Source organism: Paramisgurnus dabryanus, chromosome 21 (genome assembly GCF_030506205.2).
Source record: "Paramisgurnus dabryanus chromosome 21, PD_genome_1.1, whole genome shotgun sequence".
In the NCBI taxonomy this organism is placed as follows: domain Eukaryota; kingdom Metazoa; phylum Chordata; class Actinopteri; order Cypriniformes; family Cobitidae; genus Paramisgurnus; species Paramisgurnus dabryanus.
Genome location: NC_133357.1, coordinates 26,115,761 through 26,141,710, shown reverse-complemented (window position 1 = coordinate 26,141,710; position 25,950 = coordinate 26,115,761). Strand labels below are relative to the sequence as shown.

Sequence of the window (25,950 nt, the reverse complement as noted above, 5' to 3'; positions counted from 1 at the left end):
ATGCAAACTATATTAGTAAAATATCTTGATTTAAACTGTTGTCTCATGTGACACATTAAAGTTAAGGGTACTTTAAAATATAACTGATGTACAGCGTTGTTTGTAATCCTGAACAATTCAATCAGTTGGCTTATGGCAGTTCGTATGTATTTTAAGAGATGGTTGATTCATGCAACCATATTTTTCTTCAATTTGCCTTTGTGTTAAGGGTGTGGTTTCATTATTATTTTTATAATAATCTACTTTTTGCACAATTAACTTTCTATGAATTCATACGAATTAGCCAACTCGTAAAATATGTTCGAATTCTCATGAGATCAGGCTAGACTCAGAGGTCAACTATGTGTAGCTATGAACAACAGCTCGCTCTAATGACTCCTTATGTATAGTGCATAAACCCCAAGGTACAGTAGCACCACCTCAACTGAAATTTGCCTTGATCAGTTTTAATCTCGTAACACTTAATCAGATCATATCAGATTTCTTATCAGAATGCTATTCTGAATTTAAAATAAAGCAACATTAAAGCTTAGCTGTAAAAAGGACAAGACCTGTAGAAGTTAAAATTGAAAAAATTAAGTATAAACGATTTGACTTGATAAATAAATTTTAACACATTTAGTCCTGAATTTATTTTTGTATTAACTATTTATTTATTTGTATATACATACCTTTTTAATCTTTTTTTAAGACAAATTTATTTTTCCCAACATGTATTTATTCCCCCATTTAAATAATACTACATTTTTCCCACATTAATTAATTTATTTTTATATACCATTTGGTTTACAACATGGTAATGAGGGATTTGGTCTTTTATGGCTCCAGTGCATCACTGGTTTAGAGCTCATGTATAGAAGTGTCAGATAAACATTACCAGTCAAAAGTTTTTAAACGCTTGACTGAAATGTTAACTTAAATCTTAAAGGATTAGTCCATTTTCTTAAAAGAAAAATCCAGATAATTTACTCACCACCATGTCATCCAAAATGTTGATGTCTTTCTTTGTTCAGTCGAGAAGAAATTATGTTTTATGAGGAAAACATTGCAGGATTTTTCTAATTTTAATGGACTTTAATAGAGCCCAACATTTAATGCTTAACTCAACACTTAAAGTTTTTTTTTTCAACGGAGTTTCAAAGCACTATAAACGATCCCAAACGAGGCATAAGGGTCTTATCTAGTGAAACGATTGTCATTTTTGACAAGAAAAATAACAAATATACACATTTAAACCACAACTTCTAGTCATGTAGATCTGGTCGTGATGCGCCAGCTGACCCCACACAATACGTCAAGAGGTCACAGAGGACGAACGCGAAACTCCGCCCCAGTGTTTACAAGAGTTAAGAAAGAGGACCGTTCCTACGTTGTTGTATGTCAACTGATACTATTTAATATCTTTGTGTCAGTTTATTGTTTACAATGGTCCGCAAATGTGCGTTTTATATATGTAACACGTGACCTCTCTACGTCACTACGCATTTACGTTAGGTCGCGCTGGACCGGACCTTGACGAAAAGTTGTGGTTTAAAAGTGCATATTTTTTATTTTTCTTGTCAAAAATGACAATCGTTTCGCTAGATAAGACCCTTATGCCTCGTTTGGGATCGTTTAGAGTCCTTTGAAACTCCGTTGAAAAAAACTGTTAGGTGTTGAGTTAAGTGTTTAGTGTTGGTGTCCATTAAAGTCCATTAAAATGAGAAAAATCCTGCAATGTTTTCCTCAAAAAACATAATTTCTTCTGGACTGAACAAAGAAAGACATCAACATTTTGGATGACATGGTGGTGAGTAAATTATCTGGATTTTTCTTTTAAGAAAATTGACTATTCCTTTAAAAATCTAAAGGTGTATGGTTAAATGCTTGAAAATACTTTTGTAGAAAAAAATATACATGTGCCAGACAGATTCATTTTTGTTATAGACAATAATTTTGTTATTATTATTCTTTTTTAAGTAGATGACTTAATATAAATATTAAAGGAAAAGCAGCCAATGAGAGCCCAGATGAAATGTGAACTCCTTCAATATTTGTTAAAAATCATCCTAGTGAAACTTCAAGAAGCTTCTTAATAAAATGACATGAGTGCGGTTTTGCAATTTCTAGGAAAAGGGTGACTGCACTTCAGATGATAAAATACAACAGTTGTAATTTATTTTAGATGCTTTTAGTCACAATAAAATTCCCAGAGTTACATTTGTGTTGTGCCATAGTTTGTTATTATTTTCTAATGTGTAAAAATGTATAAATAAAGAACAAGTGCGTGTTCAAAAACTTTTGACTGGTAGTGTAACCATAGACACTTATATTATGTTGACAACATACTTTATAGACCTTTTGCGAGTAGACTGCAAGCTGTGCGCGCAATGTGGTGGCAAAAACCGGGGAAAATAATTAGACACGAGTGAAACGAGCAAGATATCTCGCAAGAAAATGTCTTGTTGTGCTGTTGAGTGTCAGAATAGGAATGCCAAAAAAAGATGGCCTTCATTTTTATAAAATACTGTAGTCAAAGACACCATTTTAAGATAAACGTAGGTGTATATTGTTGCAATAAGCCCTTAAACGGACAGACTGGAGCGATGAAATCATCTGGAATTTTTTTAATAATCAGAATAGAAAATAATATGAAAAGATGTCCGGTGTTCTGTCAAAGTCTGTTCCCTCAATGTGTTTTCATCACGTTACGTTTATAATTTATTTAGAAAGATTAAAGATTTGAATGGGTTATACTAAAAAAGCAATAATATCATGTATTCTATAATACCATTTATTATTTCATAATTTTCTTTTTCTCCTATATCTTATAGCCCATGTCTTCTTCCCTTTTGTCCCTACAGTTTCTTCTAAAATTATTGTGTTGACATAATAAATATAGCACACACACACACACATGACGTAAAGTGTTATTAATATATAAACAGGCCTATGCATATTAATTTGTATGTAAACATAATGGTTTTAGAACAAACACGTAGGCTATAAATATAAGTAAGATATAATAGAAAACAGTAAACTTAAGAAATACTGAATAAATGGTATTATGGTAATACATGATAGTATTGCTCTTATATGTACTTTAGCGATTCATACTATAAAAATAAATAATTAACCAATAAAAACAGTACATATACATTACAAACATGCACACATCTCAGTAGTATCTCATTACAGTAAAGGGAAACAGACTTCAACAGAACACCGGATCCATAACAATCACAGTTTAACACTAAAACACTTCACACTGCTACTGCAGATCAGTCACTTTCTAACACCAGTTAGACTCCGCCCACAAAATCCGTCATCTCTGTTTGCCAACACGCAATAGGTCTAAATATGCTAGCACATACATACCACATATACATATATATAGTATGTTGTTCTACCTCCATACAGCTAGGCTAAAAGTTTGTCCTGCTCTTGAGTGCTGGTCTCTCTCTCTCTCTCCCATGGGTTTAGACAGTTTACACCAAACATGTAATGGATGTTAGATTTTAAATGAATCAGTAAAGCAAAATGAGGTTGTGTATGATCACTAGCGCTCACTTTAGGCTTTCATCTGTACTCTTAAACATTAAAATAGCATTGTGAATTTTCAGAGCGGGTCCAAGCTTTATATTCAAGATCTTTACAATATCATTCTGAGTCAGCAGAAGAAATGCTTCTCCGTCGATCATCTGAGGAGGAAATAAATGTTGAAAAGCTTTTAGGTCAAATGTGATAAGTCTCCATTGATAGTTTAAGAAACTTTTAAATGATGTGTCAAAACATAAATGTAAACAAAGTACTAGCATAGTAATTTTGCCTGCATGCCTCCAGTTTGGTGTAGTTGCACCACTGTATTTGAGTTAAATGACCTGGGCCCGGTTCCACAAAACGTTCTTATCGCTAAGTAGTTCTTAACCTATTCCTTAACCTCTCTCTTAACTCTATGGCACAATTCCCAAAAGGTTTGTACGCTAAGTATATCTTCTGTAAGTCACACTTTCGTAAGGTTGGTCTGGACCATTCGTAAGCTCTCTCTTAGCGTTGTTTGAGCGCAAAACGCTATCGCCGCAGTCTTTAGAAATCAGCGCAGCGCAGTACAAGTCAAACTATGGTATGCTGACAATGATTTTATGTTATGGACATTTTTAAGACTTGTAATAAAATATGTTTGCAATGGATACAGGACTATTTATGCAGTTGACTTTATTTGGTATCAGAACTAATGAATCAAAGACGGCGCCGGTGTTTGTTCCTCATTGAAGTCTGTTCCCTCTATGTTTATAGCGTTTTCATCACGTTACATTTATAATTTATTTAGAAAGATTAAAGATTTCAATTGGTTATACTAAAAAGCAATAATATCATGTTTTCTATTATAAAACTTATTAAATATTTCATATATTTCTTTTCTTTTTTTCTACTGTTTGTTTTAAAACTGTTATGTTTCCAAACATAATAAATATATATTATACATATAATATGATTCATACTGTAAAAATAATTGACTTACAATCAAGAACAGTCAAGATACATTACATAAATGCACACATGTACATCTCAGTAGCCATTAAAACTTTCAATGTATATTAAGAATAAACGTATAATGTGATAAAAATGCTATAAAAACACTAGGGGTGCACGATTCAGAACATTTCACGATTCGATCCGATTCCGATTCTTAGGCTCAAGAATTGATTCAAAATCGATTTTCGATTCAAAAACGATTCTTGATTTTAAAAAACGATTCAGAGTATGTAAATGTAGTTTACTTCTTCCTATGTGACTGACTGTAGGAGATATACAATTTTAAAGAAAAGAAACACAACAAATTAAATGTAGTTTGATATTACTTTATGTCTTTATGCAAAAATAAAAACTGATATGAAGCAATTAGATGACCCCTTTTATCAAACTCTATTAAATACAATAATATAGCACATTAATGATAGACAGTGCAGGTCTATAGATTATAAATGTGACTCGTTTTGTAAATCTTGAGTCAGCTTGAGCTTTGCTCGTTCAGTGCAATAGATTTTGGAAAAGCTATGGTTTATTAATAATAATAGAAAAGAGCCAGTTGTTATCGCCATAGAAACCATCGGCACACTGAAACTGCACGCGAGCTTTAGCGCGGTAACGCTCACGGTCATTCTCCGATCGACTCGGGTTTTACTCACTAATCAGACTCGGGACCCGAAGTAATTTAACTTTGACTGACCCGGACCTGACTGACCATTTCAAATACAAACCCGGAACCATACGGTCCGCGGGTGCTCCGTGAAGTCCTCTAATGTTAAAACTCTGCTCAAGTTCAGAAACATGAAGGATACAATGTGACACGAGCTTGTTCGCGTCGCATCCCAATTCATTGCGAAACAGAGAGCACGTGAACGCATACCGAACTCATCATGTCACACACAAAATGTCATTATTAAAGAGTGTCATCATCACAGAAAAACAAAAAAGACAAAATTTGATGCCAGAAATACTTGGGCACTTGTTAATATAACTAAGCACAGCACCCAAGTAAAGTCAATGTGTGGGAAACACTGTGACAAGAGTGTGCAGGCGTCAGAGTGAATATGACGCGGCGTCATCTATGGGAATACTGAGATAAACTCATTTCAGGACAATAGTAAAACGGCATTACAAAAAAAATGTATGAATCGATTTTTGGAATTCTATGAATCGATTCAGAATCGGCAAAGCTTGAATCGCGATTCAAATGTGAATCGATTTTTTTGCACACCCCTAAAAAACACTACACTAAAGGGAAACATATAGGGGGAACAGACTTCCACACAACACCGGCCGCGTAACTGTTTAGTCCATGCCAAATTTTTTATTCGTCAACCATTAAAAAATTTTAACATTTTGCCTGACGTGGCTAAATAAAAAAATCGCCTTCCAAGACAACTCATTATGGAGCTGCTAGATCTTCTCAGACCATATTCTCTATCTAACTAGGTTGATTTTATTGAAAACATTAATGGTAAGCAATACCGCATTAAACAGAAATACTGCAGCTGCTTGCCAATCAATTCTGATTGTTAATAAGTACCTTAACATTCGTATATAAGTGTATTACATATTTTTTTAAAGCCAAAAAACCATGTCAAGGAGCGGCACAAGTGGCACAATGGGATAAGGAGGGTGGATAAATAGCGAGGGATACCCGGTTCGTCTACCCTGACAATTTGATCATTTAATTAATAGTCTATATTTTACGGATAACTTAAACTATGTTAAAATAAATGTGACTGGAATAATTTGAGTAATGTTCCATTTGTATATAACGTGTTGTCTTTCTTAACGTCGTAATGCACCTTCGCGTGAAGTGGAAAATCGATCCCTGAGTGATCGATCGCAAATAATTCAGCACCTTCACTTGGGACAGCGCCATTGTACGTCGAACTTAGAGGCTGCGTGTTAAGAAGCTTCCTAAGAGACACTTCAGGGGACACACTTAGGAACATCAACAACTTTGGTAAGATATATCTTTTTGAGTCTTCTTAGCACGCTAGTGAACGTTATCGGGGAACCGGGCCCTGGATGATTACTTTGAGACATTTTTTGTTATAAATATTTTAGATACTTAAAACGCTTCATAATTGATTTGATTCAAATAGAAATTTCACCAAGTATAGACTGCAATGTTGTTCTTATTTTGAATGGTATTGTGAATGTATGAATGTACAAAACAAATACATATCACTTACTTCATCTTTAAAAATGTTGGCCTGCTCCTCACAACCAATGAGATTATTGACAAAGCCAAATACCTACCAATAAAAGAGCGATATACATTAAATATAAAATCAAGTCCATTTTCGTAATTAATACTTAAATTTTGTTAAATTGGTTCAATTAAACATTTGGCCCACAGCTGTTTTATTGAGTTTATATTTTCTTTGTCCCTTCTGCCTGTACTAATATGTAATTACTGTAAAGCTACTTTACAACAATGCTACATTTTAAAAAGCTCTACAGACAGTGTTCAAATTATGTTAAATATTATGGGGGTCCCCTAGCTAATGCCAATTGGGACAAAGAACTAGGGGTGCACGATTCATGCTTAAATGTGAATCATGATTTTTCCCCATGGGAATTGAGATCCCGATTCTCTCACCCGTATCTCTTTTTTTTTTACAAAAACATTTATTATGCACTTAACTTAAAAAAAAAGAGTGCTACAGGACTTTCAGTTATAATAACGTCTCTTTTAAAAGTCTCTTTTCCTTATTTTAGACCCCTTAAAATTTAGAGTAATTTAAAATATATTAGCTGTTAAATAGCACCTGTGCTTTTTGTACTATCGATCTGGCCAAACTTAAAACTTTAAAAACACTAAACCTTTAAAAGACTAAACAATAAACATTTTGGAGGCATCAGAGAGAGAAACGCAGACATGTTACAATGTTCCCCTCGTGCTAAAAACCCTTTCTCACGCTGCGTTTACACCAGCCGTAGTAGAGGCGGCATGCGTCGGTGATTTACATGTTAAGTCAATGGAAAGATGCGATTACATGCGGATTATTATCCTGCGGCGTGGAACGCGTGGCGCGTTATGCGCAAATTGAGCGTTGCCGCAGAAAATGCGCAAGTTGAAAAATCTGAACTTTGGCGGATTTCCGCTCCGCGTTAACCAATCAGGACCTTGCTGTAGTAGTGACGTGATTACAGGAAGCGAGCTGAGTGGCGGAGTCGCAGAAGCCCCTCCCATGACGCAAATTTCTGCATGAATTTCTCGAATGACTAGAATTTCATGCACAGCTTTCACGTGCAAGTGAAGCGAGTGAACTCAAATGTTCAAGCGTCAAACTACGCGCATTTTTGCCGCCCCTACCGTGGCTGGTGTAAACCCAACATAATGGGGAACTTGTGGCGGTGACACAGAGTCCGTTTCTCAATCTGAAGGCTGCAGCCTCTGGAGGTCGCATTTCTAAACTGCGCATCATAATTTCAGAATATTAACAATTAACGTCATAAAGTTGACTATTTTTAGTTCTACTAATTTAAAAAAACACTTAAATAAATTCTTTGCAGCAACGGATTGAATAAAGTGATTACCTCTTCTATAGTCCAGGTAGCTACTTGAGTTGCATGAATTCCTGCAACACCCGGTAGTAACTTACAATGCTGCTCCCAGCAGAGCGAAAGCGTCCGGTCAGCATTTGCCGCGAATGCCGTCATAAAGAGAGAGGGGTACATTCCTTCAGACGTCATATCTAAAACATACACAATTATCTTTTTTTTATTAGGGGCCATATTTTGGTTATACTTCAAAACAAGATTTATATGCTCTATAGCTGTTGGTCTATTCTAATTAGCATATTCTGAATAAACATGCAGATTTTTTCCATTTTTCTCTTCTGGAACTACTGGAGATGCTCATACAGTACAATTTTTAAATGAATATGTTTAAAAAAAAAAGAAAATGTACAACTCACTCTGACAGTTTCTTTGCTGACTTTTACGATATTTAGGAGGACGGCCAATCCTAATGACAGCAAAGGAAAGTGCTGTAGAAATATTTATATAACCACGACATCTTAAATGTAACTTTGCATTGTACTTGACAAACAACCGTGACTACAGGTTTACCTGCCATGGTATCGTGATTTTTTCCCTCTCTGCCCAAAGACAAGGAAGGTACGTTTGGATCCTTCTGTGTCAGAGAGATCTGCCTTGAGTCGGCCCTGGTTTCTCTCAGCCAATGGACAGCCGGATAAACAATGATGAGCAGTAAAACGCCCAGTCACATGACCAGACCCATCACATCCTGGAGTAGGACACTTTCTGTTGAAAAACACAGTTGTTTAAAACTATGTGTTAACGTTCATTTGTGTACATTATAGCTTAGGACAGGGGTCTCCAACCTTAAAACTTATTTATAAATAAATATTAAAGGTGACATAGAATGATTGAACAAGGTATTTATCCTTGTTCTGTGGTGTGACATGTAGACAAAAACATTTTTGTTTGGGTCTGTAATGCCTAAGAAGCTTCCTAAAAACCTCTCTCAGATAGCTCTATTAGGGTGGGGGATTTTAAACAAATGGTTTTGCACCTATTTGGCTCCCCCTACTGGCTTAACTTGCAATCTCATTACTGATTGGCTGACTTTGCTGCCACTCAAAAAATGTAGCCAATTATTTTAAAGTGGAGGGGCAGTGAGATGCCTGTGATGTCATAAGCATCAGTTTTTCAGATTGGGCTGTTTTCTGGCTGACATTTCTAAAAGAGGAATTTCTATGAGACTGAGATGTTTAGCACTTTTTGTATGTTCGTGAATGTGGGTAGACTACCATTATTCAACAAAGATAAGGTAAAAATGGTTTTTCATTCTCTGTCCCCTTTAAAATTGAGGCGATTAATGGAATTTGCTTTGGCGGGCACCATGTTGGAGACCACTGGCTTAGGCTAATATGAAGAGTTCTGATGCAAAACCCATGTCTGGTATGATTTCTTGTTAATTAGCTTTTTTATGAATAGATTCTGCCTAATAAATGGACTGATTTAGCGGATTTGACACGAAAGTATTTGATGAGAGTATAGTACATGTCAAGAGCATTCAGTTAATATCATCTCATTTTTGACGAATGTGGCATTTAACGGCTTTTTGCATGTGAACTCTTCATATGATTATTAAATAGAAAATGAAAACAAATGTACAATATTGAATTGTGTATTGAATTTGTTGTATGCAGAAGTCACATATCAAAGTAACCTGTGATGAAAGCTGTATTTGGATGGGTTGCGCGGTTGAGGAAGGCTTTTACAGGACATGGAGAAGTTTGGCTGTCGGGCTGCCAGGTTCTCTCTGGGACCTAAATGGTGTATAATACTCTGAAGTGACAGAGTATTTTTTACATGAGCACATATGTGTCTGTGGAATGATACAGAATTATGAGTTTTTAGATTCTCACCATGTTTCTGGGCAATTGGTTCACAAGGTGGATATTTGAGGGGATGTCCTGTGCTCTCACACCACCCAGCTGGGTGGATGTCCGGATGGTCCGAATCCATCCACTCATCATACAACTGGCTCCAACCATCAAAATGAATCTAAGTACAAAAGATTTTGTGACAGGAACAGCTCCTGTTACATTAACATTTTAAGTTTATTAATAAAAGAAGTGCTGTGATATATAACATTATAAAACATTGTTTTTTTCTACCACATCTTTTCCTTCCCTTCGCCTCTCTATTAATGTGCTTGGACACAGAGCTCTGTGAAAAGCCAGCCTCTTTTGCAATGACCTTTTGTGTCTTGCCCTCCTTTCCCTGCAAGGTGTCAATGGTCATCTTTTGGACAACTGTCAAATCAGCAGTCTTCCCCATGATTGTGTAGCATACAGAACTAAATTGAGAGACCATTTAAAGGCCTTAGCAGGTGTTTTGAGTTAATAAGCTGATTAGAGTGTGGCACCAGGTGTCTTCAAAATTGAACCTTTTCACATTATTCAAATTTTCTGAGGATTCTCTTGGTGAAGAGGGCTCTTTAGATGGAATTATATAGTTTTGCTTAAACAATTTCAGCGGAGTGTATGGTATCCTCGCCAGCTGATGCCGATCATTTGATGCATATGAGAATTACTTCTTCAACATTGGCTACAGAACAGAGTTGTAAGGCAGACCTGAAGCGAACTTTAGGTGATTTCTCAACAATGTGTTGTCACACTTTCAATTACAGAAGTAGTTTTGCACACCTTAATTCTGTAAGTGTCCACTTCTTGAACCGTAGCTACACGGATGATCCCCGGACATCGCTTATCCACTGCCTCCAACTTCATCTGCACCTGGAAGCCATGAGGAGGACGCTATACAAACACATGGAAAGTAAGTGTGACCATTCAGCCCCAAACTTGGGTTTTATTGTAGGAAGAATCTTAATGTGTTTATTTAGTAACAGAACTATTATTTTAAACAGAAGATAATGGTTTTGCTGATGTAGATCATATTATGTGTCCTTCCTTTGAAAGGTTTAACACACCACTTTAAATGCTTCAGTGGCGACTGCTGTTGAGCCTGTCTCTTCCAAATATCTCTCCCAGGAGAATCTATCAGCGTCAGGGTAATCTAAATGGGGAGGATCATATTCAACTAGTGTTAATGCAAATACAGTAATACCACAAATATAGGTACATACAACTTTAAGGCAAGTGACACATTTAGGGCAAGCAGATGTTTAAAGGAAAACATCACCGTTTTTCAATATTTTATTATGTTCTTACCTCAACTTAGACGAATTAACACATCCCTATCTTTTGTCAATGCGTGCACTTAATCTTTGTACAGCCCGTCGTGAATGTGTTAGCATTTAGCCTAGCCCCATTCATTCCTTAGGATCCAAACAGGGATGAATTTAGAAGCCACCAAACACTTCCATGTTTTCTCTATTTAAAGACTGTTACATGAGTAGTTACACGAGTAAGTATGGTGGCAAAAAATAAAACGTGGTGTTTTTTAAGTGGATAAAACATTTTATGATCAAAGAGCACTTAGTTTGAAGCACTTCGACCTCTGGCGCAGTAATATTGATGGATTATTGTAGCACAGTTTGTGCTGAATATAGTGTTATGAGACTGTAGCCATTAATATGTTTGTAAGCAACTGAAAAAACACAAAATCAAAGCATGTAAACACTTCTCCAGGGCCCCCAAACCCCCTCAGACCACAGATAGTTAAGGCAAAAGTGTTTTTTGTATATAGAATGACATTAACAAGTCACTAATGCAACTTTCTAGTACAATTGTACACTAGTAACAAAATAAAAATCTATTTAAGTACAGTGTGTTTAGGTATATAGAGACATTACTAGACACAAGGTCACCTTGTGGAGGCGTGAGGGGAAGGCCCCTTTCCTGACACCAGCCAATGGGATGAATGTATGGGCTGTGAGCATCACACCTGTGATAAAGAAAAAAACTGAGACACCTGGAAGTGTGTAACTATAGGTCATGGTTCATTTTTTTAAATAACATAAAGCTTGTTTGAGTAGTTGTTGTAACTTACCAGTAGTCGTAAGTGTCATCCCAGTTATCAAAATGAACCAGAAAACGGTTGCCTACTTTATCTGTTACTGTGGCAACGCAGATGAGAGAGGGATTCATGCGGTCAACAGCCTCCAACTTCATCCCCACCTCAAATCCACAATCTGTTTCTGTCTGTATGACATAAAGTCTTTTTACAAGCAGGATTTTTGTAAGTAAATGTAATCTTTCTAACCCAACATTCGCAGATAGCAAACACAATGCTTTCATTGCATTCAAGATATAGAGTTATCGGTATGTTTCCCTTGGGATTCAAACCCATAATCTTTGCATTGTTTGTGCCATCTATTGTTTCTTCTGTTGTAACTTACTTTAATTGTGCTTGAAAACACCTCTTTTGGGGCAGCCTGTGATCGGGTGATTTTAAGATAGTTCAACCAAGAAAACTCTTCCTCTTTACATCCTGCAAGAGAAAAGGGTTGAATGATGCCTCTCTACGTAAACAATAGCAATAATATACAGTACAAGTATATCCTATATATAGTGGTTGGTATATATTAGATCTTATAGTTTTCTAAATGATTATAGGATTAAAACAATAAACCACATAAGGTTGTGTTACATTATGTTGCCAATAGTGTGCTGCAGGGATGACAATTTTTTGTCCTGAAGTCAATGGAGTTAATCCTGACAGCATTGTCCGAGATCATATTAGGCCACGTTTTCACATACATATTTTAACACTGAAGTATTTTTAGAGAATGTTGGGTCTGATGGCAGTAGTGTCCAACATGATTCATTTTGGCTTACTGCACTTGAGACCTCCTCAATGGTGACTCAAAGAGGGTTCCCCTACATGGGAAACCTGTTCTGTATGTTCAGGGTTTCACGTAAATGCCTTTGTTCCCTGGCTACATAGAAGAAACCGTGGCTTCTCAACCAGGATGTCACCATGGGGGTGCAATAGATAGATGCATCCCCTCACAGGTTGGGAAGCAGTAGGACCTGTGAAAATGGGAACATCTCCTCTGGCACATATATTGCCAAGAAATGTTAGCTGTGTTTTAGGTTTTAAAAGAACTCAGAGGCCATCATGTTCTGACCAGAACAGACAATATGTCGGTGGTCTCGTACAAAAATCACCAAGGAGATCAGTCAGACGCTTCAGGTTCTTCTCTGGACTCAAAGAAAACATTTTTGTTGCCCGGGGCGATGCTCATTCCAGGAGTCCAGAACATGAAGTTATTCTGTCGAGGCAGGGACTGAGGACCGGTAAGTAGTGGAACAGATTTGGTGTCTAATGGACCCATTTGTGTCTCAAGCCGCATTCAGACAGCCAGCGATGTTATCGCTGTGTGTCGCCCGTCTCCTTCAATGAGGCCGTTCTAAATCTGCTTGTCATAAACAAATGAGTACCATCCACTCCAGTAACTGACGAGAGAAGGATGATGTGAACTCCACTGCTTCATTCTCATTGGTAGTCGCTCCCGAAATTCGCTCGACATTTGCATAAAGTTAAACTTTTCTTAACTTTCTTGTGTCGCTGGACACGCCCATACGGTCGCCAACGGTCACTTTCACTCGTGCCACCGGAAGTCGCCCGGTTTTCATTGAAATTAATAAAATTGTGTCGCTCTGCTACTGCTGGTCGCTGTCTGTCTGAATGGGGCGTCAGGAGACAAAGTCATCTTCTGTCGCCTTTAAGATGGACTAGTTTTACAAATAATTCAGATACATGAAAATTTTTGTGATGCAGCGTCTCGTTCCCTATCTCAGGGAACAGAGGTTAGAATCAGAACCGAGACGTTCTTTGATATAACTCGAAGTAAAGTGCTAAAATCAGTGTAACACTTTCCTTAAGTGGCTTACTGTTTTTATAAACCTTTGTCAATAACTATATAAAAATACACACCAATATTCAACTTCAAGGATATTTAGTTAATCTCAATAATAAGCGTTATCTCATGAAAATTCATATGTATTTTACAAGGTGGCTAATATTTTGGCCCTATGACGTTGGGATTAGGGTTGGGGTTACGTTATTGTTTTTTATGATATTTGTATGACAAATCAAATTCAAACAAATTAGCCAACTTGTAAAAAAAGTATTTTTTATGAGATCAGGCTGTAAGGTCGGGACTCACACTACAGGATTTTTACAAATCAGGACGATTATAAAGTCTGGTTGCAGCACACACAAGGAGTATCTTGACAGATTTTCTTTTCTTAAATCTTAAACATGCTTACACTACAAGATTTAAGATCATGGTGCATTACAGGATATTATTAAGATTATCTTCTTGCCAGAGCCAAGTGTTTCACATCACTTCAACGGGAAGCGAAAGATGGTGACTGTGACATTTATTATTATATTTTACATATTTTTTACATTCGCAAGCTAGAATATATTTTCACGGACATGTTATTCATGCAGTCGTGTTATTTTCTCACTTTCCCAAGCTGTGTCTTCGTCTCCACTGTCTACTGGACTGTACAGCAACTTGTTTAGCAAATGCTATTTCAAAAGGTCTGTCATTCACCTACCTCTCTCACTGGCTATTCTGAAAGTAATTATGTAATCCTACCAATTTAAAATCCTAAATATCAAACACGTTTGGTTTGACCGGGCCAACCCGATTTGATTTGCATACATCAGTGGTTCTCAAACTTTTTCAGTGTGCGGCCCCCCTCGTGTACGGTGCATTCCTTCGCGGCCCCCCCAAATAAAATTAAGGCAAATTTGTTCTAAAAGGTAGCATTTTAATTAAACAAAACATATTAAATTATACAAAGTAGTGCTGTTGGTTAGTAGCCTTATTTTTTAAGGTTTAATTACACAGAATTCATGATAAATTAATGTATTTTATAAAATGTCATAAAACTGGGGCCCCCCTGGCACCATCTCGCGGCCCCCCTGGGGGCCCCAGACCCCAGTTTGAGAACCACTTACATCACAGAATACATAATAATCTGAGCCAAATATTGGAACGGATCAAGGTGCAGGAAAATCGGGGGTAAATTTGGGTCGATAATCCTGTAGTGTGAGGCCATCTTAACACAAACTTTAATTGCACACCTGTGTGTTTATCACCCATATTACAATGATTTAAATTTTTGCTCATCCAATTAGATTTAGAATCAGAATGTGTTTTTAATTCACCTTTTGGCGTATATAATTTGTGACCTGTGCTCTCACACCACCCAGCAGGATGAATATTAGGACAGCTGGCATTTACCCAGAAGTCATGGCAGTCCGAATACCCATCAAAATGAAGACGTAATCTAAAACCACAAACCTAAAGACAAACATATTAGAAAAATGATTTAAATTTCATTTGGAAATAACTTATTGATCAAAGAATGTAAAAATTAGCTTGAAATAAGAAGTCATACAGCACCTCAGCCACTGTTAAGACGAAATACATTGAGGGATGCTGCGGGTCAATGCCTTCTAACTTCATGCCCTGTCTGAAGTTGTTTTTAATAATGGGAACCCTCTGTGTCTGGACAGTTAATGTAATTAAATAAAAAAAGTTAGTTTCTATGATATATAATTTAAATGTAAAATATCCTTTACTCTTTTTATTTGTTATGATAAAACATCCCAGCTACATCAATTCAGTATTTTTTCAACAAATTTGCAGTGTTTACTGCCTACAGTAAAGTAAGAAGGTCATACCTCTTGAAAGAGTTGGACTGGGGCAGCAATAGCTTTCTGCTCTTCTAGATACTGTGGCCAGGTCCATGTCTCAAGTTTAGCTTCTGCTGTACCTACAAAGAGAACGATCATGTAAAACCCCATACACACCATAGTTTGATTTTCCGTAAAACTGGCAGAGAGCCTTCTGTGTGAACACAAACACATCCTATAAATATTCTGGGATTGCTCCTGTACCTAGTAACATTACCGGGACATTTAAGGATGGAAAAGGCAGAAACAATGGCGTAAGGGGCGTGCAGGGTGAATTCACACACATACAGTTAAGATCCCGTAAAGACACATGACGTATTTAAAGTCCTGCACTTGGCATGCATATTTAATAATTACGAACTTAAGTAATCCAGTTCTTTATTTTCACAAATAAACATGCATACAAATCTTTCCTGTAAAGTTCAGTCACCCATTTAACTTTTTGTTAAAGTTGCATATATATTGAACCCTTATTTAAATATTGTTAATCTGAGCTAAATCCCTTTTTACATTTCATAAAATAAAGCAGTGTAAATAATATTCTTAATTTATTTATTTTGTTTCCTTATTTCCATAAAACATATATTTTTTAAAAAACTATAAGAATACAGTTAAATTAACAGGCCCCCATCAGTAAGATCTAAGGATCTAGAAAGGAATATTTCTTGTGTATTCTGGGACTGTTAATAGTGCAACAAAAAAATCTAAGTACCTTTAGTGGATCTGCCATCAATTTGAAGTTTTGAAGTTTCAAAATTCTCCTCCTTTAATCACAAAAGTGTTTTATTAGTCCTCAATACGCTGTATGATAAGTAAACAAAGATACTCACATCACTCAAAAATGTATCAACAATAACCAGTGGCAGCCAATGGCTCCACTTCTGAGGAGGCGAAAAAGCGAAATACAGTGAGGAAAATAAGTATTTGAACACCCTGCTATTTTGCAAGTTCTCCCACTTAGAAATCATGGAGGGTTCTGAAATTGTCATCATAGGTGCATGTCCACTGTGAGAGACATAATCTAAAAAAATTTAGAAATTCAGAATATATCACTGCATCACAATGTATGATTTTTTACTTTTTATTTGTATGATACAGCTGCAAATAAGTATTTGAACACCTGTCTATCAGCTAGAATTCTGACCCTCAAAGACCTGTTAGTCTGCCTTTAAAATGTCCACCTCCACTCCATTTATTATCCTAAATTAGATGCGCCCGTTCACAGACACCTGTCCACCCCATACAATCAGTAAGAATCCAACTACTAACATGGCCAAGACCAAAGAGCTGTCCAAAGACACTAGAGACAAAATTGTACACGTCCACAAGGCTGGAAAGAGCTATGGGGAAATTGCCAAGAAGCTTGGTGAAAAAAGGTCCACTGTTGGAGCAATCATTAGAAAATGGAAGAAGATAAACATGACTGTCAATCTCCCTCAGACTGGGGCTCCATGCAAGATCTCACCTCGTGAGGTCTCAATGATCCTAAGAAAGGTGAGAAATCAGCCCAGAACTACACGGAAGGAGCTGGTCAATGACCTGAAAAGAGCTGGGACCACCGTTTCCAAGGTTACTGTTGATAATACACTAAGACGTCATGGTTTGAAATTATGCATGGCACGGAAGGTTCCCCTGCTTAAACCAGCACATGTCCAGGCCCGTCTTAAGTTTGCCAATGACAATTTGGATGAGCCAGAGGAGTCTTGGGAGAAAGTCATGTGGTCAGATGAGACCAAAATAAAACTTTTTGATCATAATTCCACTAAACGTGTTTGGAGGAAGAAGAATGATGAGTACCATCCCAAGAACACATGGGACAGGGCGACTGCACTGTATTAAGGAGAGGATGACCGGGGCCATGTATTGCGAGATTTTGGGGAACAACCTCCTTCCCTCAGTTAGAGCATTGAAGATGGGTGGAGGCTGGGTCTTCCAACATGACAATGACCCGAAGCACACAGCCAGGATAACCAAGGAGTGGCTCTGTAAGAAGCATATCAAGGTTCTGGCGTGGCCTAACCAGTCTACAGACCTAAACCCAAACGAGAATCTTTGGAGGGAGCTCAAACTCTGTGTTTCTCAGCGACAGGCCAGAAACCTGACTGATCTAGAGAAGATCTTTGTGGAGGAGTGCGCCAAAATCCCTCTTGCAGTGTGTGCAAACCTGGTGAAAAACTTCAGGAAATGTTTGACCTCTGTAATGGCAAACAAAGGCTACTGTACCAAATATTAACATTGACTTTCTCAGGTGTTCAAATACTTATTTGCAGCTGTATCATACAAATAAATAGTTTTAAAAAATTATACATTGTGATTTCTGGATTTTTTTAAATTATGTTTCTCACAGTGGACATTTACCTACGATAATAATTTCAGACCTCTTCATGATTTCTAAGTGGGGGTCACGTCAAAATATCTATGTGCATAGCGTGTCATGTAAAAATACGTGCCTATACCTTACTTAACACTAAACTCTGATTACACATGAGATTAAGCGAGTATCTAGCAAACATGAAGATCTCTTTTATCATAAACCCTTACGAAACATCTGTAGCAGGCACATATTTTGACATGACACGTGATGCACATTCCATAGAAATGGCAATGTTTTGTCAAGTTTCACATTCGTGATGCTCAGAAAAGAAGTCATGAGCTGCCACTGACAATAACATTTATCAGTAATTTAAAGCATTGCACCATTGGTTCATTATCAGAGTCTTCATCTGAAAGGCTGTTGTATTCCCTCCTCTTCCTTTTCTTCATGGGCTTCAACATTTCATGATCATGAGAGGTCAGTAGAGCCTCTGTAAAACTCTCAACGCCAGCAAGACTAAAGCAAAGAAAGAAGCAAAAGTGTTTGTTTTGGGGTGAACTATGCCTATTTCTTTCACTGTCTTATTACATTAAAGGAAAACACCACAGTTTTTCAATATGTTACTATGTTCTTACCTCAGCTTATATGAATTAATACACACCTATCTTTTTTCAATGTGTGCACTTTTAAGCTTTGAACAGCGCCTCGTGAATGTGTTAGCGTTTAGCCAGCCCCATTCATTCCTTAGGATCCAAACAAACGTTTTATTTTGTGCCACACTTACTCGTGTAACTACTCATGTAACAGTCTTTAAATAGGTAAAACATGGAAGTGTTTGGTGGCTTCTAAATTCATCCCTGTTTGGAGCCATAGGAATGAATGAAGCTAGGCTAAATGCTAACACATTCACGAAGTGCTGTACAAAGATGAAGTGTATGCATTGAAAAAAGATAGGGGTGTGTTAATTAGTCTAAGTTGAGATAAGAACATTGTAAAATATTGAAAAACTGTGGTGTTTTCCTTTAAGCAACATTAAAGGCTCTCTAAGCGAATATGCGAGACGTTATTGTTGACGTTTGAAACTGTTTTCAAACAGACGGAGCGTAGCTAACTCCTCCCCTCCCCCTCCCTTCCGTGCTTTCATGAACGCGCCCAACCCCCACCCCAAAATCCTTTTTGTCGTTTATTGGCTGTAACACTTTGTTTTGTTTCGTGGGGCAGGTTTGGCCACTTGTTGATATTGCTGTTTGTGAAGCCTGGGCTGTCTACAGAGATCGCGTTTTTTTACAGTTTGATCAGCGGACAGGCAGCAAGCAGATAGTGAGGAGATGTTTCCGGTATGTAACAAAAAATGTTTTATGGTCTAAAACGCTTCAATTCGCTTAGAGCGCCTTTAAGCTTTGGGGTAAGATTAGAGTTAAAACAAATTGAACTCATTGCAGAATCTGTCAAATTTTAATAATCTTAACAAAGTAACAGGGATAATATTCATTCAACAACTGCCTTTTGCTTTTCGTTCATTGAATTTTCATATAACAGATGATTACTTAATGTTCACAAGACAAAATTTACAGAAACAACCTATTTTGTTCATTTTGATCATTTTTACAGTATATAGGAAATGTAGATAATTACCGATCCCCTAAGGTGATATTGGAATAAAAAATCAAAAGTTTAGTTTCATGTGCTCACGTGAATCTTCCATGTGCAAAATTGTTTTTTAAAGTTTAGTTTTGCGTGCTCATGAAACTAAATGTGATAGCTTCACATGCGCAAGCGAAACTACACTTTATTTACTTTTTGCTCCTTGTCCGTAGATATAGACATTTGTAAAATGTTTACTTTACTACATTCTGAAGCATCAAAACATACTTTTTACCAAACCCATTACTATTGACACCTGGAAATGTTTTTCGTTTACTAAATATATACTTTATCATGGATGCAATTGTTGAATTGTTGAACAAAAATATTACACTCTTGTCAGAATAATAATGTTGAACTTGTGTATTTAGTTAAATAATTTGTCTGATGTTTTTTGATATCCACCAGATGGAGCTCAATGCATATGTTTTCAATTCTTGTTTACCAAAGAGTTTTAAACAAAAGTTGAAAGTTACATCTGAATAAAAGCTTTTGGTCAAAAAAACTCTTACTTTTCAGACACTTGTTCCTTTCCTAGCACCTCTGGGTAACTGTGTTTGGCTGATGTCCCACACTTGTGATTGAGCAGACTATCCCGTGCTTCCATGTGTGCTCTTTGTAGTCTCTCTTCTACTGCGGAAGCAGCAGACATGTCCTTTCCATCAGCTGACACATCTGAAATTAAAATTTTCTTAAGAAATCACTGATGTGACATACAGACTCTGGTCTACAGCTAGGACTTAAATATAAAAAATCTACAGATCTGTCAAGACTCTGTCTGCTTTGCAAAAGTCATACAACTAAAAACAATAAAACAGTCTGGATGCATATAAAGAACAATTACCTGATTTTTCATCTTTTTTTAATCTGAAATTAGCTGATTTTGTTAGGGATTCTGCAGTCATCTGGTTGGAAGAGATGGTTTTCCTTTCGCTTATCACTTCTAGTGATGCACTATCACCAACACATAACTGCAACAAGTAGAAAAGTGTTTTAGTATTAGTGTAAAAATAATGCAAATTTTTCAGAAAGTACAGAAACTGTCAGTGGGACAGTCACCCTCACTCTTTAAAGATGTTTTAATACAGTATGGACTACCATTAAGGTATATGTGATATAGGAGATATATGTGTACATTTGGTACCAATGTGTACTTCTGAGTTACTAATATGCACTCTTTACAAAGATGTACTTTCTATTTCTTTCAGTCTCAGATAACATAGCACTGTTTTTGTTACCCAAACGGCTATATTATAACATGCAATTGCAAAAATAATCTCCCTCTAGAGTTTTCCCTTCTAAACTCTGGCCTTCTAAGGCTATGTTTACACAACAACGATGTAGCAAAAAAATGGAAATGTTTTTTTAAATTTTCATGCATACTATGCTCTCAACAGATCTGCATTTACACATCCGCAAACATGACTAACAATGCTGTATTATGCGTGCCAGGCCACTAGGTGGTGATATTACTTTGTAAAGAAACACTACACGTCTGCACGCAGACACAAGCTGTGTTACATTCGACTGTATGACCGTACATTCTTCTACAAATCAAAAAAAAACTAACAATTAAGACGGCAAAAACATTGAGCACTTTTATTTACCGTATTTTCCAGAATATAAGTCGCTCCGGAGTATAATTCGCACTTATTTAGAAAGTTATTTATTTTAAGAGTTTATTTAGAAAATTGTTTTACAAAATCCGAAGAAAAGACATTTAGGGCCCTATCTTGCACCCAGCGCAATTGACTTTGTCAGTGACGCATGTGTCATTCATATTTTGCACCGGCACACAGCGGGTTTTTCCCTCCACAGACGCACGGTTCAGCGCAAAAAAGGAGGCGTGTTCCGGCGCAAGCCATCCCTGATGCTATTTTGCAGTTTCAAAAAACAATTGCGCCACTGACCAAAAAAAACTAGTCTAAAGTCAGTGGCTCGTTGCGCGTTGTTCATTATGCTATTTTAAGGGCGCATGCTTGACCATAATGTATAGCGTGCACAACGCGCACACACTTTGCTTATCTAATCTACACAGATGCAACAGTTATTTTTGCAAATCATAAATTGTTACAATAAAAATATTAACACATGAGATAAGTAAAATCATAGTGGTGAGCATTGTGGAGATAGTTTTTATTTATTGTGTGGCTGCGTTAAAAAAATGATCATGCAAATAACGATTAAAATATTTTCATAAGTTTGTTTTGTGGCTGTATTACGTTTATTTTATGTAAATAATAATTAAAATGTTTTCATAAGAAACCTTAATGTATATGAACTTGTTGTAAGAGTACTTTGGGGTTGGACTGCTTGCATTTCTTGGGTGCCGATTTCAAAGCCCCCAAACCCTTTCAGCGGTGAGGGTGGACGCAGCGATGTCCTCTGCTGGCGTCAGGTCATGTGTAGAGGCAGATCCACCTCCCGTTACACCGCGTGCCCGATTTATGCTGGCAAGCTTGGGATTCCCCCGTCTCCTGACATCATTGTAGCCCTTGGCGCAATGATGGGGATGCCAGCTGATGAGACAATTGTGGCTATTTGGGCGGGTTTATCCTATCCCCGTACAAAACAACTTCTCTGCCTTTGACTGCTCTTACAAGAACGTGGGTCTCCTCGGCTGTGAACCGCTCCTGGCGTGCGCCTGGTAAATCCTTCATAATAATAGCAACCCGCCATGGAACTTGCGCCCTTGCGTTTAAAGGAAATGTTGGATGGCGTTCTGATTGGTTTATTTGACGTTACGCCCAAAGCACACCTATGAATAATGAACCTACTTCAGACCAACCGCTTATTGATTTGGGCCTGGCGCAAGAGTTATTTCTCCCGCCGGGAAAATAGCAACAGCGCCCAAGATCCACCCACACAGTCATTTGCTTTTTCGCTTCGCACTTGCATTTCAGATCGTTAAAATAGGGCCCTTAATCTGTAAAGGCAAGTTATTCAACTACACAATAGCAAAAAGAGCAGCAGGCTGTTATTTACACGATAAACAATAGCATACAGAACATACCTGAAAGGCTGAATTGGCTAAATTAACACAACAAGCCAAATCAAATTCTCCAAGTCATTCCAAATCACTGAATCCATTGAATTACATAAATACAGGAGCAGCATAGAGCAGACACTTGCGGCTGTAGACGGTAATGGTTCCTCTTGGTTCATATGAAATAATTTTGACATATAAGTCGCACCTGACTAGAACTTCCAGGACCCGCCAAACTATGAAAAAAGTGCGACTTATAGTCCGAAAAATACGGTAGATGGATAAAGAGGTAGTTTTTTACTACTAGTGACCCTGGACTATAAAGGGGCAATACTTTGTTGCAGAAGCGTAAACAGTATCTTAAGCAGCACAAACACAATCCTGTAGGCCACCATTGTTACTTTTGTTTTAATTGCACTTGTCTATAGACTGAATTAACACATGCGCTTGTCGTTGCCGTTATCACAGATTTACAGGTACGTAGTTTACGACAAGGCGATTATTTATCATAACATCTTGTGGCTCATCATGTCAAAATATGTGTTCGGCGTGTCATGTGAACTTATGTACATCACGCGTGATGTCAAAATAAGTGCCTGCTGCAGACGCTTCTAAGGGGTTTATGATAAAAGTGATGCTCGCGTTTCCCAGATACTCGCTTAATCTCATGTGTAATCAGAGTTTAGTGTATTTTGTGAACGTCTCTTTTATCATAAACCCTTTCAACTCATGTGCAGCAGGCACGTATTTTGACATGATACATGATGCACATAGGTTCACATGACGCAGCAAACACATATTTTGAATTTAAAAAAAACAAAACAAAACAAAAAAATATTTTGAATTCGCACCCCTTGGTAGCCTAAAAAGGGTAAATATCAAAATGACACATTTTCTCACTTTCAGGTTGCTTGCAGGTATGATGGCCATTCCCTCTTTCCAGCCCAGAACGTGCACAATGGTCCCTCCAACCTGAGCAGGCAATGATGTAGCATCTAGTTCACTGACTCCACTGCCTTTAATAGCCTTGATCGCATTTTGAGCCAACTCTGCTTTTTGCAGAGGATGAGCTACGGCTATAGGAAAATAAAAGTCAAAGGGTTTTTTCTCCCATAGATAATTTGGGATGTTAAGCACAGAGACCTTATGGTTTTGGTTCACAGAACGCAAAGAAGGTTCTTTTTCATAATAAGGCCAGTTTAATCTAAAATATGAAATACTCTTGTAAACAAATCTAGCAATCTTTCAAAAGCATGCATTTAAAGTAATGTCATGGGTAGGTTAGATTTTAAAAGAATTTTACACACCTGGTAACATGATTGTGGTAGTATCCTGGTGTTTCTGCCGTTGAGAAAAATTGTCATTGGGAATGTGAGAGGCGCTGTTTTTATCTGAAACATCTTCAGAATTTGGCAAAATATTCAGGTCTTTGGCACTCATGGCAAGACTCAACTGAGAACTGTCAATAGAAAAATTGAGGACATTGTGATTACACACAACGTCATTTTACTTCAAATGTTGATGTTTTAAGGTTTAGAAAAGGTCTGGAACGCTAGCACAGGGCAAAACACGGATGGATGGATAAAATACATAAATAAACACAAACTTAAAGTCTTACTTTGCCTGAATATTTGGTCTTAATAAGCTCAACACCTTAACATGTCTATCAAGCCAAAAAAAAGTGCCCAGTGAGTTTTTTTTTTTTTTTAACTGCTAAACAAAATGCTGTTTTCGGGTTATATTTTTAACTCTGTATTATTTACAGGTGAGAATTGTTGGTGGTATGAGGCTTCTGTAGATTCAAAGGGGACATATAATAAAAAATCAGACTTTTTCTTCTATCAACCTAGAACATGTGAAAAAGATCAACCCAGTACCTTAGTTTTGGTAAACCATTTTCTGCAAGCATGTGAAAAAATTAATTACTGAAATTTGGCTCCCCTTGTGATGTCAGAAGGGGATCTTACTATAATAATACCACCCCATTTTTTGTTAAATGTTTGTTCATGTTAGTTCTTTGTGCATTAACTAATGTTATCAGACTTATGGTTTAAAAATGTATTAGGAGGCTAAATGTTGAAATGTACATTACTTAAGATTGATGCTGTAAAAGTTTTGTTTATTGATAGCTTACGTAAGCTACTGTATTTATCTAATGTTATTAAATGGTACCTCATATATGCGTTTATACATCAAATATTATTTTCCAAAAGCAGATAACATTTAACATTTTTACAAGATTTCCAACTGCAAGTGTCACAATATTACTTTTTACAGCAACGATATTTGATAAATATTCTTATCACCTAAATGCTTTGATACTAATCATAAATTGTAACACTTGAAAGATAATAATGATGCATATCCCATAAACCTATAGGTGAACCATAATCCATAAACTATGGTTAACAGATAGTAAATATTATGATAATGCATAATCCAATAACTAATGGTCGTGATGATGATGTTGGGGAGAGTATGCACAACTTGCATAAATGAAAAGTAGATGATGATATTAATTTGACAGTGTTGGTGATCATATTTGAGAGATATAGTGGTAATGGAATTGAAAGTGATTATGAACAAAGAAACTGATGGAAGATAATGATGCATAATCCATCAATGATAGTGATGATAGTGAAAATGAGGCATACTGTAGTTCATAAATGAATGGTGATGGTGCATAGCGCATCCTCTACTCAAATATTTCTAACTAAAGCAATACAAAATGGCGGTAGCTCCTAATCTTGTGCGGTAAACTGTAAAATAGGAGAACCGTTCATTATTTAATTCCGCTCCTTCAAGCCTGCAAATGTCGACCGAAAGGTTGATTTATTAAAGGCACCTCTAATTTTAATACAATTAGACAGATAACCAATAGACGTAAGTGGATCGGGCGATTTAAAAACATATTTTAATCCCATGGCAACCACAGTTTAACGGCTAATTAAGAGGCTTTATTTAATAAATTGCATTAAGGACAGATACGATAAACGCTCGCCATCAACATCTATACAAAAACACATGCACGGGAATACCTAATTACATTAATCTGTAAAGTCCTACCATGAATTGTGCGTAAAGTGAATGGGAACAGATATTAAATTTATTCTCACCAGCACTGGTCTTGCTCAGGAGAAATGTGATCTGCGCAGGCGCGCGTCATCCGTGCAGAATCGCTTGACGTTTGTGAACAGTTTGAATGTAAATTCATTTGTAATTCTGTACAGTATATGACACATATCTGATTCTATTACACAGACTGTAGCCTATTATTTCTTAAGTAGGTTATTTCATTATTACTTTAAAATTGTTGAGTATATCAATG

General features: G+C 36.9%; 1 protein-coding gene across 1 annotated transcript; it reads right to left on the bottom strand.

Annotated features, from left to right (window-relative positions):
- Positions 1 to 1,833: 1,833 nt before the first annotated feature.
- l3mbtl1 (L3MBTL histone methyl-lysine binding protein 1) lies at positions 1,834 to 25,792 on the bottom strand. Its single transcript, XM_065282419.2, has 22 exons — positions 25,739 to 25,792; positions 23,930 to 24,081; positions 23,523 to 23,698; positions 20,481 to 20,607; positions 20,149 to 20,311; positions 18,376 to 18,508; positions 16,391 to 16,442; positions 15,667 to 15,758; positions 15,386 to 15,490; positions 15,148 to 15,283; positions 12,359 to 12,450; positions 12,010 to 12,161; positions 11,828 to 11,904; positions 10,988 to 11,073; positions 10,704 to 10,814; positions 9,921 to 10,059; positions 9,722 to 9,821; positions 8,596 to 8,790; positions 8,442 to 8,491; positions 8,062 to 8,219; positions 6,711 to 6,773; positions 1,834 to 3,680 (listed from the first exon to the last, which is right to left on the bottom strand). Exons 1-22 carry the CDS (start codon positions 25,786 to 25,788, stop codon positions 3,546 to 3,548), a joined length of 2,544 nt encoding a protein of 847 aa, XP_065138491.2. The 5' UTR covers positions 25,789 to 25,792; the 3' UTR covers positions 1,834 to 3,545.
- Positions 25,793 to 25,950: the final 158 nt, after the last annotated feature.

What these genes read in the sequence shown, in the direction of transcription:
- l3mbtl1 (XM_065282419.2), bottom strand. Translation starts at nt 25,788, where the DNA reads ATGACGCGCGCCTGCGCAGATCACATTTCTCCTGAGCAAGACCAGTGC. An exon ending in CAAATTATATACGCCAAAAG is followed by an intron (nt 12,451 to 15,147) that starts GTGAATTAAAAA and finishes TTTCTCTTGCAG; the next exon opens with GATGTAAAGAGGAAGAGTTT. An exon ending in CCACTGAAGCATTTAAAGTG is followed by an intron (nt 10,815 to 10,987) that starts GTGTGTTAAACC and finishes GTGTTTGTATAG; the next exon opens with CGTCCTCCTCATGGCTTCCA.